This window comes from Physeter macrocephalus, chromosome 11 (assembly GCF_002837175.3).
Source record: "Physeter macrocephalus isolate SW-GA chromosome 11, ASM283717v5, whole genome shotgun sequence".
Classification (NCBI taxonomy): domain Eukaryota; kingdom Metazoa; phylum Chordata; class Mammalia; order Artiodactyla; family Physeteridae; genus Physeter; species Physeter macrocephalus.
The window spans coordinates 181,609,491-181,626,737 of record NC_041224.1 but is presented as its reverse complement, the minus strand read 5'-3'; the positions used below and the strand labels follow the sequence as shown (position 1 = coordinate 181,626,737).

Sequence of the window (17,247 nt, the reverse complement as noted above, 5' to 3'; positions counted from 1 at the left end):
AGGGCCAGGATGTGGGCTTCTGGAGCCCGAGGGTCTGCTGCGGATTTGACACCTGTGGATGGCCTGGAGCTGATGTGAGCGGCACCTTGGTCAGGTTAGCAGAGACCTGCGGGCACTTACAGGGCCACCTGCAGAGCGGGACTGTCGCTGACACGCTGGCTGGCCGCACCGGCACCCCCAGACATCCCCACCCCGGGGGCTTCTGGGAAAGGCACAGCTGGCCCCGGGGAGGGGGTACTGGGACAGGAGCCGCGCGCCCTCGCAGTGGGCAGGGGACGGACCCTCCGGGGCTGGACAGGAGGGGTGGCCGTGCCTCTGAGGCTCCTGAGGTGGGTCCACCCGATCGCTTCCATGATGCCTTGCTTCTCCCCGCTGCTGTTTGATCATGGACATCCTGTTTTACTTCTGCTTCTGGCTTAACTGAAAGTAAAGATTCTTAAACTTAAATGTATCCATCTATTTCTCAAGTCAAAATAGAAACAAAAATACCTGAGCCTCTGAAGTGGACAAGGAGGAATCTGTTTGCCCGTCTGTCTTTTTTTTTTGCGGTACGCGGGCCTCTCACCGTTGTGGCCTCTCCCTTTGCGGAGCACAGGCTCCGGACGCGCAGGCTCAGCGGCCGTGACTCACGGGCCCAGCCGCTCCGCGGCATGTGGGATCTTCCCGGACCGGGGCACGAACCCGCGTCCCCTGCATCGGCAGGCGGACTCTCAACCACCGCGCCACCAGGGAAGCCCTGCCCGTCTGTGTTTTCTCCATCTCCAGTTTGCCTTTTTTCCATTTTTCTATCTGCTTTCGATTTAAGACGTAAAGCACTGCACTCCGTGTTTGCTCCTGGAGTTCCCGAAACTTACTAGGAACTGGAGCTGGTCCCCCTCCCCCACGGTGGCTGTACCCTCGCATCCGCACGTTTTCTCATGGGTTCCGTTCTCACTGCTTCCCGTCGAGACTTCACGGGTGTGAGGATGGATTTCAAATTTTGGAATTCTTGGGGCTGTCGGGTACACCTTGAGCAATATTTTTCCGAAAACAGTGGGGGTCATGGTCTCTCGGACCCTCCAGGGCTGAGCATGTCTTTGCAATGAACGAACAGCCCTTAGCTGAGCGCAGCGGGCCATGAGGAGGGGAGTGCCGCAGCCCAGCCCCTTCTGGGCGGCTCCGCCCCCCGCCCCGCCCCCGGTACCTGCCCCAGGGCTCTGGCGCTTGGCTGAACCTGCTTGTCCTCTTCAAGGGGCAGGGTGAGATGAGGCTGGGGGTGGGGTGGGCTGGTGTGGGGGGGTGTGTGATGCTGGAGGGTCCCCGAGGGCCAAGGCCCGGAGCCCCGCCGTGGTCCCCCCTAGGCCACCGCTCCTGGAGGTGGGCCCCTCTCCGCTGGGCTCCCCACTCGGGGCTCCCCAAGTCCTGAAGCCCGAAGGGACCCCTGAGGCCAGAGGGGCGGCTTGCCCGCCTCTGCTTCAGCCGCTGGAGTGACTCCCACCACAAATCGGCCCCCATTTCCCTCCTTTGGGTAAAGTCCCCAGACTGGAAGAGGTGGCAGTGTGTTTTAATAGGGAATCCGTGTCTCCCCACGTAAGCCGTGGGGACAGACGCTTAGAGAAGGCCCGCGGGAGGGGCAGCACGGCACCGGCGGCCGCGTAGACACTCGTCTGAAGGTTATGGGGGTGCAGCTTCTCCCCTAGCGGTGCCTCCTGGTGTCTGACCCCGGGCCTTCCTGCTTTGTTCAGGGCCCCGCTCCATGCAGCGTCTGAGGGGACCCTGAGGTCCGTCATCACGTGGCCTCCTTGGCCTGGCAACGGGGACGAAGGCTCGGCGTCTACACAGTCACGGGACTCCCAGGCTGCGCGGCGCCGGCTGGGACCCGGGCGCAGACGGCCGTGTCCTGAGGGTGGTGGGGTCCTCTCGGCCCCCGATGTCCTCTCTGCTCCGGCCACACCCCCAGGCCGACGGCTAGGGAGGAGCCGGGGCAAGAGGGGATCCCCAGGCCTTGGGCCCAGTGCAGGCGTCAGACAAGCTGGGGGCTCCGGGGCGCTGCCCTGCACGTGACGGCAGGAGGGGGTGCCCCCGCCCCGCAGCCAGAGCCTCTCCCAGAGGGGTTTCGGGGTCTGGGCTGCAGGCCCCAAGCAGCAGAAGCCCGGTTTTACCTCCTCCTAGGACTCCCACAGACGTAGGGAGGGTGTCCGCGTCCTCAAGGGGCTACCCACGGCCACATCCGGGCCGGGCCCAAGGTCACAAAGAGTTCCCGCTGGGGCGAGGGAGGGGCCCAAGGGGTAGCCTGGGGGCTGGAACCTGTGGGTCCCTGAGTTTCAGTGGTGGAACCCTTGTTCTCCTAAAACCTCACAGGGCACCCCAACGTGTGAAATAGGAGGGGCTGCCTGCTTGGAGCTGGGGGGCCGCCTGCCGCATCCGAGGCCTCCGCACCCCACGTCTGATCTCAAGCCGTGGGCCCCCCTTTCCCAGTCACCCTGCCTGCAGCAGCCCCTCTGAGTCCAGGGCTCAGGGCTGTCTGGAAGCCCCCAGCCCCGACGGGGGGCTCTCCCTCTGCAGTGCTGCCCCCCGGGCCCGGGGGAGGTGAGCGTCGGCCATCAGAGCTGCAGGAGGTGGCGCCAGCAGGCCAGGGCCGCGAGCCGCAGGCGCAGGAGGAGGACCAGGAGCCGGGCCCGGAGGTCCTCCAGGGCCAGTGCCACGGGCTCGGCCCGGCTGCAGCACAGCCCCAGAGCCAGCACCAGCAGGACGCACGCTGTCAGCCGCAGGATCAGGGCGCCGTCGCGGGGCCTGCGCCGGCCGGGCACTGGGGCCGAGGGGGACTGGTGAGCCCGGCCCGCGGGCCTGAGCCCCGGCCCCGTGAGGACCCCTGGGCGCCCGCCTCCCTGCAGGGCTGGTGGGGAGGCTGCTGTGGGCGGGCACGGCTCACCGGGAGGCTGGCACCTCGGTGCCGCCCGTCGGGTGGGCCCCTGCGGCGAGGGTCTCCCCGTCCCTAACTGGGCCTGCGATCTCCTTGCAACAGGGCGTCCCGTGGGCCCTGCCCTCGCACCCTCCCTGGGGGAGGAGTGAGGGGGGCAGACGGTACCCCAGGGGTGCTGCCGCCTACCCGTGACTGTCAGGGACCCCATGGCCCTGCCGGGGTGGGGAGCCCGGCTGGAGCAGTCGGGGGTCTGGCGGTGGCCTGGAGCTGGGGCTGTGCCGGGCAAGTGTGTGGGCCGGGGCTTTGAGGGATGAGGGCCGAGGGCTCAGAACTTACCCCTGGCCGTGGCGGAGGGCTCCCTGCAGGCGATGTCTGGGGAGGAGAGTGAGAGTGGGTTCGGGCGGAGCGGCGGGGCACCCCGCTCAGAAGGCACGCTGCCTCCGCCAGCCAGGAGCCCCCAGGGCCCCTCATCTCACCCGCCCACCCTAAGGACCCCGAGACGGGCTGGGTCAGCTAGAGCTACCCCGCTTTACAGAGGGAGACTCAGGCCCCCACAGGTCCTGACCCGGCCGGGTGTTCATACCCCCGGCCGGCCAGGCTGCCCGGCGCCACCCAGGGCTCTGCCCCAGCCTCTCTGATTCAGATTCTAGCCTCCAGATCCCGGCACTGTTCTCGGAGCCTTCCGGGGGCCCTGCGGGAGTGCGGGGCGTGGAGCCCCTGCAGCAGCCTAGGAGGGGGAGACTGCAGGGGTCCTGGGGGGCAGCAGGGGCTGGCACTTTGGAGAGGCAGGCGGGACCCCCCCACCACCTGTCCATTCCGCTTAGCTCACTGGGGGACCCCAGACCAGCCCCGGACTGTCTGGGCCCTGACTCCCCACCTGAGAGTCTCTGCTTCTGGGGCCGCTGGGAAGCTCCGGAGGCGGGTGCTGAGCTGTGCTCTGGGGGTTGGGGGCTGGACCGGGGAGGGCGGGGCGGGTGAGGACCCCGGCTGGAGGCCCGGACCCGACGTTTACGGTGGGCCTTCAAGCGAGACACTGACACATGTCGGGGGAGTGAGTTTTATCCGCAACTCGGCGGGACTCAGGGAGCACCTCCCTTGGGGGGCTGTGGAAGCAGAATCTAAGATGCTCCCACGATCCCCCCAGGTCCTCACCCTTGTGTGGTCCCCTCTGCTTAGTGTGGGGGGCTTGCGACTTGCTTCTACCAACAGAGCATGGCAGAGGGGCAGGGGTTCTGCAGCTGTGATGGGAATGCCCACAGTGCACTGAGTCAATCAAAGGGAGATTGTCTTGGGTGGGCCTGACCTAATCAGGCGAGCTCTTTATAAAAGAGGGTCCTATAAAACAGCTGCAAGGACACGAATTCTGCAAATAACCCTGTGAGTTTGGAATAGGGTCCCGAGCCTCAGGCGAGGCCCAGCCTTGGCTGACACCCTGATGCCTGCCTTGTGCCACCCTGGGCAGAGGACCAGCTTTGCTGCGCCCAGAACCCTGACCCACGGGACCACTGAGATAATCAGTGTGGGTTGCTTGAAGCTGCTATGTTTGTGGTGATTTGTTACGAGGCACAGCTAGCTGCTACAAGGGCAGGGTCCCACGGGAAGGGCTGGAGAAGGAGTGAGGTAGACTGGGATGGAGAGGGGGCTCTGGGGGCAGCACCAGGACCCTATGGCGGGGCGGCGGGGAGAATTTGGGAGGTGGGCAGTGAAGGCTGCGGGGGTGGGAGGAGCTGAGGAGCGGTGGGAAACTTCAGAGCGTTGGAAGGAAGAGCGGGGGGGCTCTGGGAACGCCTACCCACTGGCCTGTCTTCAGGAAGACAGTAATGACTTGGGCAGCTTTGCTTATATTTTTCCTGCCAGTTGCCGTTTCCTTGACCATCACTCTGTCCAGACCGACCCCACGGGCCTGGCTTTTATCGGGGTTACACCTGTGAGGACAGGGCAGTGACTGTGGTCTCTGCGGGCAGCCCTCAGTGAGATCCGGGGTGATGTCCTCCCACCCCGCCTGGCCCGCTCGCCTCTTACAGTGGACGGCCACCTCCAGGGGCTCGCGGAACCGCACGCGCCTCGGGGTCCTCCGTGGCTCGGCCCCATGGCTGCGGTGCTCCTGCGGGCTTCGTCTCAGGATAGACGGGGGGCCCTTCCTGTCGTCCTCCTGGGGGGTGGGAAGCAGGGGAGGCAGGCAGGAGTGAGCCCCTCCCGCCCGGGTCCCCCGAGGCTGGAGACAGGCAGCCGCTGCGGCGTCCCTGCCGCCTCCTCTGGGTTTATACAGCAGGGACCGCACAGGGGCGTGGAGACCCTCTGCGGACCTGCCCCGGCCCCAGCCTGGCCGTCTGACCCCCTAGGGCCGCTGCCAAGGGGTGAGGGCTGGGGCAAAGGCACCGGGACTGGCCACGACTGGATGGCCGTGTTAGCGGGGACGGGTGCGGTCCGTGATCACGCAGGCCTGTGTCTCCCGCCCGGGCTCTGCCCACCCCTCCCGACGGGGTCCGGCATCGCTTCTCCACGTCAGTAACGGTGACGGCGGGTGCGGCTGGCGTCCCCCGAGGACTGACTGCCTTCACGGCTGAGCTGTACACACGGAACCTCCCTGCGCCCCGGGGGCTCGGCCTGGTGGCCTCCTCTGTCCAGGGGGGCCCTGCCTGAGCTCGGCGCGCTGTGACTGCCCAGCAGCACCCGGAGCCCGCCGTGGGACGGCTCTCGCCACACGCTGGGCCTCGGTCACTTACCTGTGGACGAGGGGAGGCATCTGAGCAGGAGGCCTCCGGCCCAGGGTGCGGGGCGGAGCCGGGACGCAGCCCGCCCAGGGGCCGCCCTCCCACCCACTGTGTATTTGCAAGGTGGAGCCGGGAGTCAGCAGCCCGCTCCGACCTCAGTGTTCCCGTCTATCGAGGGGTGAGAGCAGGCTGTTCTGCGCGGACCCCTGTGATCCGGGGCCGTCTGCGAGATGGCCCTGCTGGGGGGCCGCCGGCTGCGTGAGCCCGCTGCTGGCCTTCGGGGCTGAGGCAGTCCTGCTGGGGCGGGAGACCCACCCGGTCCCGGGGTCTGGCCCAGCTCATGGCTGTCCCGTTGCCTCGGCTGGGACACCTATGTCTGTGGCCTGCCCTGGCCAGCAAGGGGCTCAGAGGCTGGATCAGGACTCGGGGCCTGAAGTCGGGGCCCCAGCCGCGCCTTGGGGGGACCCCCTTACGCTCCCTCCCTCTCCGGCTGCTGCCAGCTCTCCGTTGTCCTGGGCCCGGTCCTGTCACCTCGCTGTCCTGCTGCCTCCACCCTCGCCCACTCCAACCCCCTCCTCCCTGCGCCGCCAGGAGAAGCGCCAGACCTACTACTGCCCTGCTCCCCAGTCCTCTGTGGTTCCCACCTCCTCTGCCTCTGCCTGCCCTTCCCAGCCCCTGGGGCTCTCCGCTCTGGCCCATCCTCCAGGCCCCTTGCAGGCTCTACCCCCGCCTCAGCCCTGGTCCGATGCTGTGCCCAGCCTGGGGGCCTCGAACCCTCTCCGCCAGCCCCCCTCCAGCCCCCCAACACAGCGAGCTCCCTCCCGGGGCTCCTGGGGCAGAGGACAGCTCGGGCAAAGGCCAGGGACCACATTTCCCTCTTCTCTTCCCCCTCCCCGCCTCCAGCTGAGGCCCCCCCCGCCCCGCCAGACCGGCGCCCACCCAGGGCCCTGCCGCACCCTCCCCGCCCTGAGCGTGGGTGAGCCTGGAGCCACCTCCTCATTCTTTCTGGTCTGATGCCGCGTCTCTGGCAGGGAGTCGGGGCTCAGGGCGTGTGCTGCCGTCTTCATTTACTGGAACATGGTCCTAAGATAAGCAAAGACATGATTTATTGCACACGGAACACTCCTCATAGGAATAAAGTAAAGGGAGGAGAGGTTCTTCCCAGGAAGCTGGGCTGGCTTCCCCTCGTCCCATCAGCCTGGCCCGCAAGCAGACGCTGCTTTCCTTTGAGGTGCTCCGGGTGCAGAGGAATCCTGCCTGCTCAAAACCGAGCTCGTCGGCAGCTTCCCCCGCTGCCAATCTTCCGAATTGTCAGCTTTAACGGCTGCGTAATATTCCACAGGGCTGATTCCATAATTTACAACCCCCCTCCTCCCTTATTGGGGACGTCCTGGAGGTTTGCATGTGATTATCGTCACTTGCAATTTTCTGAGGCCATAGATAAGACTGCAATAAACATCACCGCTCGCCTCTTTCTGGGGGACGCTCCAGGCGTGAATGATGGGGTCCAGGGCTGGGCTGTGTCAGGGCTTCATGGGGGCTAGGAAAGGCTTCTCCAGGGGTTCGTGGGGGCTGGAGCTGGTGGGCCCGCCCCTCAGTCCTGCCCAGACTCTCTCTGTCTCTCCCTCCCCCCCTCCCTCTCCCGGGATTTTGGATTTGCTCATGTACTAGGTGTAAGGTGGTACCTGCCCCCTCTCGTCAGTGAGCCTCTGATTGCAGCGTTTCCCATCTCTCCTCACTAATCGCAGCCCTTCTGGGGTGAATTTTCTTTCACATCCTTTGAACGGTCCTTGACTTTTGAGACCTCCCCCTGTCCTGCTCCCACCGGGCCTGTGCAGGTGAAGCCCGGCAGGCATTTAGCCTCAGTCCTTTGAGGGTCCCGTGGGGTGATGGCTCCCCACCCCCACGCCCCGCCTCCTTGTACATGTGGGGCAACGTGGACACCAGGGGCTGTGGCCAGGTCCTCTCTGCCCCCCTCCCCCTGGACGATGAGACGGGGTGGGGTGGCACGGGAGCCATCTCCCCTCCTATCCCCAGCCCCAGGCTCGGCCAGGGGTCTCTGGTCTGGGTCCTTGGAGGCCATTACTGCTCCCTTCCTGTGCGGTCAAATGCTTTATGAGGAGTGTTCTGGCTTCCATCCACCCTCCAAGGACCCTGCCCCCAGGGGCTGAGATGGAGCTGAGTAAGGGGCACTTCAGACGAGCTCCTTCAGGGCCTCCCCAAAGGGGAGCTGCCAGGTGGGGGAGGGCTGCAAGGGGGCCTGGTTTGGGGGAGGGCTTTCCCCGCCTGGGAGATAACAGGCCGGCCATTCAGTTATTTTAAAAAGGAGCAATTTTCTCCTATCTCAGCATCAGGCTTTTTATTGCAAATAGGGTCGTGGGGGGAGCTGGCCAGCCTGGGGAGGAGGGACGGGGAGGGAGGCCTTATCTGAAGGACCGGGTCTCACAAAGGGTGGCCTGGGGGCCCTGGGGAGGGGGGGGGGGGGGGGGGGGTGACAGCGGCACTGCCAGCGGGCCCAGCTGTGGAGCCCCGACTGTGCCCAGGGCCCTCCCCCCAGGCGGGGGGTGGTGGGACAATGTGTGTGAGCGTGTGCACAGCTGTGTGAGCACTTGTGTGTTTGTGAGTGTGCACACACGTGCGAGTGTGTGTGTGTGAGTGTGTGTGAGTGTGCCTGTGTGCACGTGTGGTGTGTATGCGTTTGTGCACATGCGGTGTGGTGTGTGTCCCTGGCAGCTCGGTGCTTCCAGGGCTGGCAGCCTCACTCGGCTCCATCCTGTGCCTCCTGTGACCTTGGCAAGTCTCTTAACCTCCCGGTGCCTCAGTTTGCTGGGCTGAAAATGGAAACAGCAGTAGCAGCTTCCCCCGTGGGGGTGAGTGAGGCAGCTCATGTCAGGGCTCAGAGGTGACCTGGGGACCCGCCTGTGCTCACGGCCATCAGCCGTGGTCATCACTCAGGGAGAGGGTGTGACCACCTGGCACGGAGCCTGCGCACACGGTGAGAGCCTCCTGTGGGATGTCCCCTCTCCCGCGCCTCTCAGGAGCCCTGGGCCCTCTCCGGCCTGGGCCTTTGCCTGGGCCTTTCTCTGCTCCCAGGAGGTCCCCCGAGCCCGCCGTTCTCACCCCACCCGGCAGCCTTGCTCAGGCTCCAGCTTCCCGTTAAAGTGTTATCCCTGCCGGCCCCCTCCGCAGAGGAAGTGGGGCCTCTGCAGACCCCCAGGACTGGCCTGAGTCCTGGGTTCTGCCCTTTTGTCTCAGGAGCCTTGGTCAAGCGGAGGGACCGCCCCAGGCCTCAGTTTCCCCACCAGGAAAACGGAGGAGTGAGCGGCTTTGGTTGGCTCAGCAGGTAAAGGCCGCTCCGGGTACCACCTCTCGCCTGCCCCCCAGGCCTCCTCCAGTGCCAGCAGGGCGCCCTCCACCCCGGGCTGGGAGGCGAGGACGGGGCGCCCTCCACCCCGGGCTGGGTGGCGAGGACGGGGCGCCTTCCACCCCGGGCTGGGTGGGGAGGACGGGGCCCCCTCCACCCCGGGCTGGGTGGCGAGGACAGGGCGCCCTCCACCCCGGGCTGGGTGGCGAGGACAGGGCCCCATGTGGGAGCGGGAGGCCTTGGGCTCTGGCAGGGACAGCGTGTAATACGAGCGCCCTGGCTCTCAGGCTGCCTCGTGACAGATGGGTGATAAAGTGTGGAAAATAGCTCTGGGCCTGGGCCTGCAGAGTGCCCTGGGGTGGGGACCTGCCCTGGGCCTCCCCCAGAGCTCCTGCTCCGGTCCTGCGGGCCCTGGAGGGTGCCGAGCGGGGGTCCTCAGGCTTCCGCCCGCGTTCCAGGAGAAGGGGGTCTGGCCAGGACTGCACGCCAAGACCCCCACCCCTGACAGCCCGTGCGGTCTGGGCGAGCACCCTCCCTCCCGCCCTACCTGATGCGAGGCCTTTGGGAGACAGTGATAACATCCCCAGGGGGCCCTGCAGCCCAGCTCTCCAGCCCTGTCCCGCCACCCCGCCTGCTCCCCCGGCCTCCAGGGGGTTGCTGGCTGGGCTGGGCCCGCTCCACCAGGCTCACCGCCTCGAGCAACGCTGAGTCCTGGGTCCCGGCCACCTGTCCTGCCCACACCTGCCCCACCACTTGTGAGGCCGCTCACTGGCCTTCCGCCTCCTGTGGGCCAGGCTGCCAGTGCCCCGGGTCCGACCCCCGCTCCCTCCCCCGCGGCCTGCTGGCAGATCTCTGTCCTCATTGAGGGACCTCTGAGACGCCCGGCGCGGTGCCGGCCCTGCACAGGGAGGACACTTCCTTGGCTCTGACCCCACGCCTGGCACCCGGCTCAGCACCCACACCTGCTCCATCACCCCTCGAACCCTCCCCGTGCCTGTGCGCCCGGGGGGACCCCAGGGCTCAGGGGACAGACGGCCCTCAAGGGGGCAGCCCTCGGGAGCCCCAGGCTTGGGTCAGAAGCGCCGCGGCCGGGCCCTCCCGCTGTCCTGTTGCGGCGGACACCTGCTCTGGCGCTGGCGGAGGCCGGGGGGGGCCGCCAGGACCTCGCCGGGGAGACTGAGCTCACGCGCACCATATACACACACAACACATGCCACGCACGTACACATACCCCCCCACGGCCGCACACACTCATACGCACACACCATACACACATCTCACACGCAACCCGCATGTACACACGTCACATACAAACACACACACTCGTTTCTCACACACGCACGCACACGCACACTGCTCGGCCCACCTGGGTTCCTGCAGCTGTCGCAACCCTGCGTGAGCTCGCCCACCTGACGGCCTATAATCCGCTGGCGATTAGAGCCTCCAGCACAGTGGGAACCGGAGCTGCAGCGGCTCACAGGCCAGCCGACAAGTTTCCATTACAGCCACGGGGCAGTGGCCTCAGCGGTCCTCTGGGCTGTCCTGCCTTCAGGCGTTCCGGTGGCAGTTTGACCCCCTGCCCAGAGCAGCTTGGCTGAATTAAGGGGCCTGAGGCCACGAGCTGCGCGGTTCCTCAGCTGGGAAACGGGTCGGGAGGCTGCGGACACCCCCATGCTGGCCTCCCCTCTGGAGGGCGGGGAACAGAGTGCGGGCTGGCTGGCTAGCGGCTGCTCCCAGCCCAGAGCTCACAGCCTGGCAGCTTCCCAGATCACACCATTTCTGAATTAAGCCAGGGGAGGACTCCCGGGGAGGCCCCTTGGGGCTGGCCTTGCTCACTAGGCCTGCCCGGCGCCCCCTGGCCCTGCCCGGCGCGGGGATCCAGAGAGTGGGAACTGGCCCGGTGGCCCCGAGGCCCCTTCCACGCGTGGCCCCGAGGCCCCTTCCACGCTGCGATGCGAGGCCCACACCTTTCTAGGGCGCATTCAGGACTTGGGGTGGCGGCAGGACCGGGTGACGGCTGTGTGCCTGCTGGTTGCGTGGGGACAGCCGACCTCGGCCTCGGGAGCCCCAGGTGCTAGGGCAGGTGGACCCCTACCCGGACACTGGCCACATCAGCCCAAGCTCCAGCCCCCAGCTTCTGCCCGCTGTCCCGAGTGCTGTCAAGATGGAGAGCTAAGCCTCCCGGGGTACCTGCACACAGCAAGTGCCAAATAAATGGTGCGTCCTGAGCCCCACACGCACGGCGGGCCAGGATATGGATTCCCTCTGACTGAGTCAGCTCAGAAAAAAGCCGTGTCTCTGGGGATGCCCCAAAGCCATGGTCTGGGCTCAAGTGAGCCGGTAACGCGTCTGTTCCCTCTGGGCTCGGCCCACAGCTAGGGCCCCCCGAGGACCTCTGCGGAAGGCTTGCTGGTGTCAGTGCCTGACCTGCCGCCTGTGCCGCGGCCCGTGCGAGATGCCGGAGCCCAAGAACCCTGGCTCCCGAGCCTCGGAGGGCTTGGGTCCTCGCGGGGCGGAGCGTGGAGGCGTCCACGGTCCAGCTTCGCCTGCACATGGCCCCAGGCAGGAGCGTGGGTGAAGGACCGGAGGGGCCCTCGCGTTAGGCCTGGCCGCCGGGGAGGGGCTCAGGCACCAGTGGCCGGGGACACGGCTGAGTGCGCCGGCCACCCACCCTGTACACGCCACACATGAGGTTCAGAGGGCCCGGGGCTTCTGACGTCACCCACTGCCAGGTCTGCCTGGACTGTACTCGAGTGAGCGCTGAAAGCGCACGGCCCGGGTGGGTGGGATGGGCGGCCCCCCGGCCCCCGTCCAGGGCCGCAGTGCGCGCCGCCCGGCCTCAGCCCACTGCCCGCGCGCCCGCCTGCAGCAGGGTCTCCGCCCGCATCCACTCTGGGGAATCTCTCCACTCCGGCAGCCTCATTCCCAGATGGGGGTGAGTCTCACCTGTGCCCCTGAGTGGTTCTCACCTGGCTCCCTCCTGGGTCCGTGAGGGGCGGTGCCAGCTGGGCCCTGTGGCGTCCCCCAGCGGGCACCGTGCAGCAGAGCCCTGGCCCGGTCGCGCTGGAGGTGCCCCTCCTGCCGCCCTGGAGAGGCGGGTGCTGGGCTGCTCGGGTGAACGGGGCCGCGGCTGACCAGCGTCCTGCTGCCCGGTCTGGAGCTGCTGCCTGCCTGCCTGTGGAGCCAATCTGTGGCCAGCCTGTGTCCCCGCCCCAGGCCCCTCTGCCAGGTTGCAGAGCCCGGCCAGCTGGCAGAGGCTGAGCTATAATTACCTCTCCTCTCTGGCAGAAATAGCAGCGACCCCGAGGACAGGCCACTGGCCCCAGAGCGGGAGAGGAGGTGGCCGTTTCCCAGGCCCTGAGAACACAGGCCAGGCCTGCAGAAAAGCCGAGGGGACAGTGCCCCCTCCCTGACCTCCAGACCCACACGTGTCTTCCCAGGCCGGTTCTGGAGACGTGCAGCTCTTGGAAAACCCAAGGGCCGGCATCCGAGGCAGAGTGCTGGGTCGGGGGGAGGCAGAGGGTGGGGTGATGTGGGGGCCTGGCGGGGTGCAGGCTGTAGGAGGGCGGGGTGACAACAGAGTCCAGCCCCCGACTGACCCTGCCCCAGGGTGGAGCCCGAAACAGAGAGGGGCCGGCCCTGACCCCCACTTCTGCACCCTCATGCGTCCAGCCTTGGGGTCCCAGGAGGAAGAGGCAGAGCACAGGTCCCAGGCTTCCGGTTAAGGGCACGACGGCTGAGTCCCGACACTGCCCCAGAGCTAGTAAATTACCCGAGCAAACTGCTCTGCGGCCAGCGGGACGGGGCATATCCTCGGGGACAGCCGGCGCCGGCCGTTCCTTCCTCTCTGGTCGGCAAGAGGGGACAAAAACGTCTGCCCTGGAGCCCCAGCCTGAGCAGTGCAGCACCTCCTGCGGTGGGACAGGCGCCAGCCCCCGTGGACAGGAAGCTCACAGAGGTGCCTCGGGGCACGGGCTCAGTGGGAGGGGTCTCGTGTGGCTCTAGGACCACCCCCCCACCCAGGCCGCCTCCAGAAAACGGCTCAGAAACCCCACCCGTCGGCCGCCCTGCCTACCCCAGTTTTTGTAAATAAAAGTGAGTAGGGCTTTACTGGAACACAGCCGTGCAACCTTGGTTTCTGTCCACGGCTGCCTTCGCCCTATGAGGGCAAAGTTGAGCACGGCCACGGAGCCTAAGTCATCTGTCATCTGGCCCGTTACTAGGAGAGTTTGCTGCCCGGCCCTAGCGTGGACACGGCGGCGGGGGCAGCGCCAGCCCCGGAGCCCCTCGCCAGCTTCTGCGCAGACCGCGCACAACCGGTGGGGTCCAGGCCACTGTGGCCACGTGCAGCCCTCAGGGGACCCTGGGACACTGAGAGGCAGTCACCCTCTGTCACCCTGCCCCTCTCAGCCCCGGTCCGCCCCAGGCACACGGCGGGGGTGGGGGTTCCTACGGCTGTACCTCCTCCACACCCGGCAGAGAGGCACGGGGTCAGGGCTCTCTCCACGTCCCTCGGGCAGCCCCCTTGATTGGTGGAAACCGTACAACCCCACCAGGGATCTGCCCGCACCCCCCGGGCCGGCAGCCGCCAGCACCAGCCTCTTTCAGACCTGGTTCCATCAGGGCTGCCACAGGTGCCGGGACACCAGCAGCTGGCTGGAGGACAGAGTGGGCACCGAGACTGGGCCGGGACCAGCCCTCATGGCTGTGTGACTTTGGGCAAGTTACCTCCCCTCTCTGAGCTGCACTTTGCTCATCTACAAGTCTGGGCAGCTCGGCACCTGCCGGGCGAGAGGACTCAGTAGAGAGCTGAAAGCCCCCAGCTCCCAGCGCAGGACAGACCCTGGGAAATGCTGGCTCCTCGCCCCTGCTGCCCCCCCTGCCCCGCCTGCTGGGGCAGTGTCGGGACTCAGCCGTCGTGCCCTTAACCGGCAGCGTGGGACCTGTGCTCCACCTCTTCCTCCTGGGACCCCAAGGCTGGACGCATGAGGGTGCAGGAGCGGGGGTCAGGGCCGGCCCCTCTCTGTTTCGGGCTCCACCCTGGGGCAGGGTCAGTCGGGGGCTGGACTCTGTTGTCACCCCGCCCTCCTACAGCCTGCACCCCGCCAGGCCCCCACATCACCCCACCCTCTGCCTCCCCCCGACCCAGCACTCTGCCTCGGATGCCGGCCCTTGGGTTTTCCAAGAGCTGCACGTCTCCAGAACCGGCCTGGGAAGACACGTGTGGGTCTGGAGGTCAGGGAGGGGGCACTGTCCCCTCGGCTTTTCTGCAGGCCTGGCCTGTGTTCTCAGGGCCTGGGAAACGGCCACCTCCTCTCCCGCTCTGGGGCCAGTGGCCTGTCCTCGGGGTCGCTGCTATTTCTGCCAGAGAGGAGAGGTAATTATAGCTCAGCCTCTGCCAGCTGGCCGGGCTCTGCAACCTGGCAGAGGGGCCTGGGGCGGGGACACAGGCTGGCCACAGATTGGCTCCACAGGCAGGCAGGCAGCAGCTCCAGACCGGGCAGCAGGACGCTGGTCAGCCGCGGCCCCGTTCACCCGAGCAGCCCAGCACCCGCCTCTCCAGGGCGGCAGGAGGGGCACCTCCAGCGCGACCGGGCCAGGGCTCTGCTGCACGGTGCCCGCTCCCCCTCCCTCCCTCCCTCCCTCCCTCCCTCCTCCTGCCCCCACCCCCACCCCGCCACAGGTCTGCATTGCACACCTGCCCTGTGCCAGGCCCTGGGGCCCTGTGTCCTAGTAGCACAGCCATTGCTCAGCAGGAGGCCGAAGACGTCCCAGTGGCTCTGTGGTCCCAACAGCAGCTGTGAAACCCAAGAAGAGAGAGGGCTGGGGGGAGGGCTGTATTCGTCGGGGATCTCCAGAGAAGCGGGCCAACAGGACGTGTATAGAGAGAGTCGCTGTAGGGTTTGGCTCTCATGGTTGGTTACGGAGGCTGAGAGGTCCCACGATCTGCTGGCAGCAAGCTGGGGACCAGGAGAGCCAGCGGTGGTTCCAGTCCACGTCCAAAGGCAGGAGACCGCCGTCCGAGCTGGAGGCCGTCGGGCCGGGAGGGCGGATTCTGCATCACTCACTTCTGCTCTGTTGAGGCCTCCAGGACTGGACGAGGCCCACCCGCGAGGGGAGGGCACCTGCTTGACTCAGACCACGCGTTCAGATGTTACTCTCAACCAGAGACACCCAGAAGAAAGTCCCACCAAATCCCTGGGCACCCGTGGCCCAGCCAGGCTGACGCACAAGGCGAGCCGTCCCAGGCCTGGTCTCCGTGCAGAGGTCGGAGGTCGGGGAGGGTAACTCGGGAGTGTCGCGGTGAGAGCCTCCGCGTTGTCTTCACCCCACTCGCCCCCCAGTACTGGCCCCGATCACCAGGCCCCCTCCTGGGACTGGGGTCTCGCCTGAACGCGGCAAGCCCTGCGGGGTCGGGCGGGAACAGGGGTGGGAGAGCCCAGACGGCGTCCCTCCCGCGCCTGCAACAGAACTTCAGGGACGGTGTGAGCTGCTGGGACCGGGTGCCCAGACCACGTCCTTGGCCATCAGGGCCGGCCCTGGGCCCCTCGGGCTGCGCGGGCCGCGTCTTCCTGCCAGTCCTCTCAGCAGTGGACGGTCAGCTGCTCCACGCCTTCCGGAAGACACTGGGGGGGTGCTTGGTGGAGGGTCCCCCGGCGGGGAGGCTCCCGCAGGGCCGCCGCGTGGGCCTTGGCACCCACGCGATGGGGCAGAGGATGGATGTGACCTCAGGGGTTTAACTGGGCCCTTTGGTTGCCTTCCCCTGGGGAAGGACCGGGGGGGCGGGGGAGGGCGGGAGGGGTGGGTGTGGGGCGCCCTGAGGGCTCAGGTGTGCGTGCGTGAGGGTCAAGGGCGCTACAGGGCCGCTGGCCTGGGGAAGACGGTGTAGGTGTCGCCAGTGGCCGCTGTCACAAATGACCGCAAACAGTGACTTTACACAATCCAAATGTACTCTCGGCAGTGCTGGAGGCCAGAAGCGGGAAAAGCGCTAGCGCAGGGTGTGGGCAGGGCTGGCCCGTCTGGAGGCTCCGGGGACCATCGTTTCCTCGGCTTCTCCTGCCTCTGGAGGCCCCACGTTCCCCAGCCCGTGGTTCCTGCTTCGCGGGCTTCAGAGCCATCGCTGTCTGGTCCAGTCACCTCACCTCACATCACTCCAACCTCCTCCTCCCGACCTTCAACCAATGAGGACCCTGTGACTACATTGTCCCACCCCCTCAGTCCAGGATCATCTCCCCATTTTAAAGTCATGCAACTTTAATTCTCTCTGCAACCTTATTCCCCTTGGCCACGCGACCTATGACACAGTCACAGATTCAGGGGGTTCGTCGTGGACATCTTTTGGGGGCATTATCCTGCCCACCACAGATGGAAGGGTGAAGGTTTTGGGGGTACCATGGGCATTAAATATGAGAGCCAGTTAATCTGGGATGCGTGGGGGGCTTCCGAGTCGGGGCGGGGGGAGTTGGATGTACGTGTCTGGTTCCAGGTGGCTCCAGACGGGAGGCGTGAATTTGGGGTCACCCTCTTGCTAGCTTAAAAAATGGCTCCCCAAGACACGTCCACACCACATTTCTGGAACCTGTGGATGTTAATTTACTTGGTGCCATCACACGTGTTCCCGTAAGGGGGAGATCTGACACAGAAGAGGAAGCAGTGGTGTGACCACAGACGCAGAGCTTGGAGGGACGGGGCCACAAGGCACAGAACGCTGGCAGCCATCAGAGGCTGGGAGAGGCTGGAGGGACACTCCCCTTGAGCCCCTGGAGGCAGCGCGGTCCTGCCGGCGCCCTGAGTTAGGATCCCTCAGGACGCCCAGAGAATAAGTTTCTGTTGTTTTCTGTTGCTTAAGTGATAGGGGTTATGGCTCTTTGTTATGGCAGCTGTGGGAAATGAACCAGCCGTCTTAGAGACGACATAGAAAGCCTTGGGCCTGAAGGAGTGACCCAGGGACAGAGGCGCATCGTGAGGTCCAAGCATGAGCCCTGGACCCTGCAGCGTGATGAGGTCAGGCTGGCGTGGTGGGGAGAAGCCAGGCAGGGAGGTGGGGCAGGGGGCCCGTGGGGCCGTACAGCCCAGGGTGGCGGGGGGCGGGGAGGAAGGGGGTGCTCTCAGGGCCACCGCCAGGCCAGGAGGGCCGAGGAGAGGAAATTCACCACTGGGCCTGGCTGTGAGGAGGTCACAGGTGGACTTGGTGGGCTTGAGGGTGGGGGACTCAGGAGAGAGGGAGGGAGGGGAAGGGGGGGAAGGAGAGTGCAGACTTTGGGTCG

General features: G+C 66.4%; 1 protein-coding gene across 1 annotated transcript; it reads right to left on the bottom strand.

Annotated features, from left to right (window-relative positions):
- Window positions 1-2,569: 2,569 nt before the first annotated feature.
- Window positions 2,570-12,022, bottom strand: C11H14orf180 (chromosome 11 C14orf180 homolog). The gene is made up of 5 exons (XM_007100358.2): window positions 11,950-12,022; window positions 6,573-6,699; window positions 4,925-5,054; window positions 3,239-3,274; window positions 2,570-2,788 (listed from the first exon to the last, which is right to left on the bottom strand). The coding sequence occupies exons 2-5, from the start codon at window positions 6,681-6,683 to the stop codon at window positions 2,583-2,585; spliced, it is 483 nt and encodes a 160-aa protein (XP_007100420.1). The 5' UTR covers window positions 6,684-6,699; window positions 11,950-12,022; the 3' UTR covers window positions 2,570-2,582.
- Window positions 12,023-17,247: the final 5,225 nt, after the last annotated feature.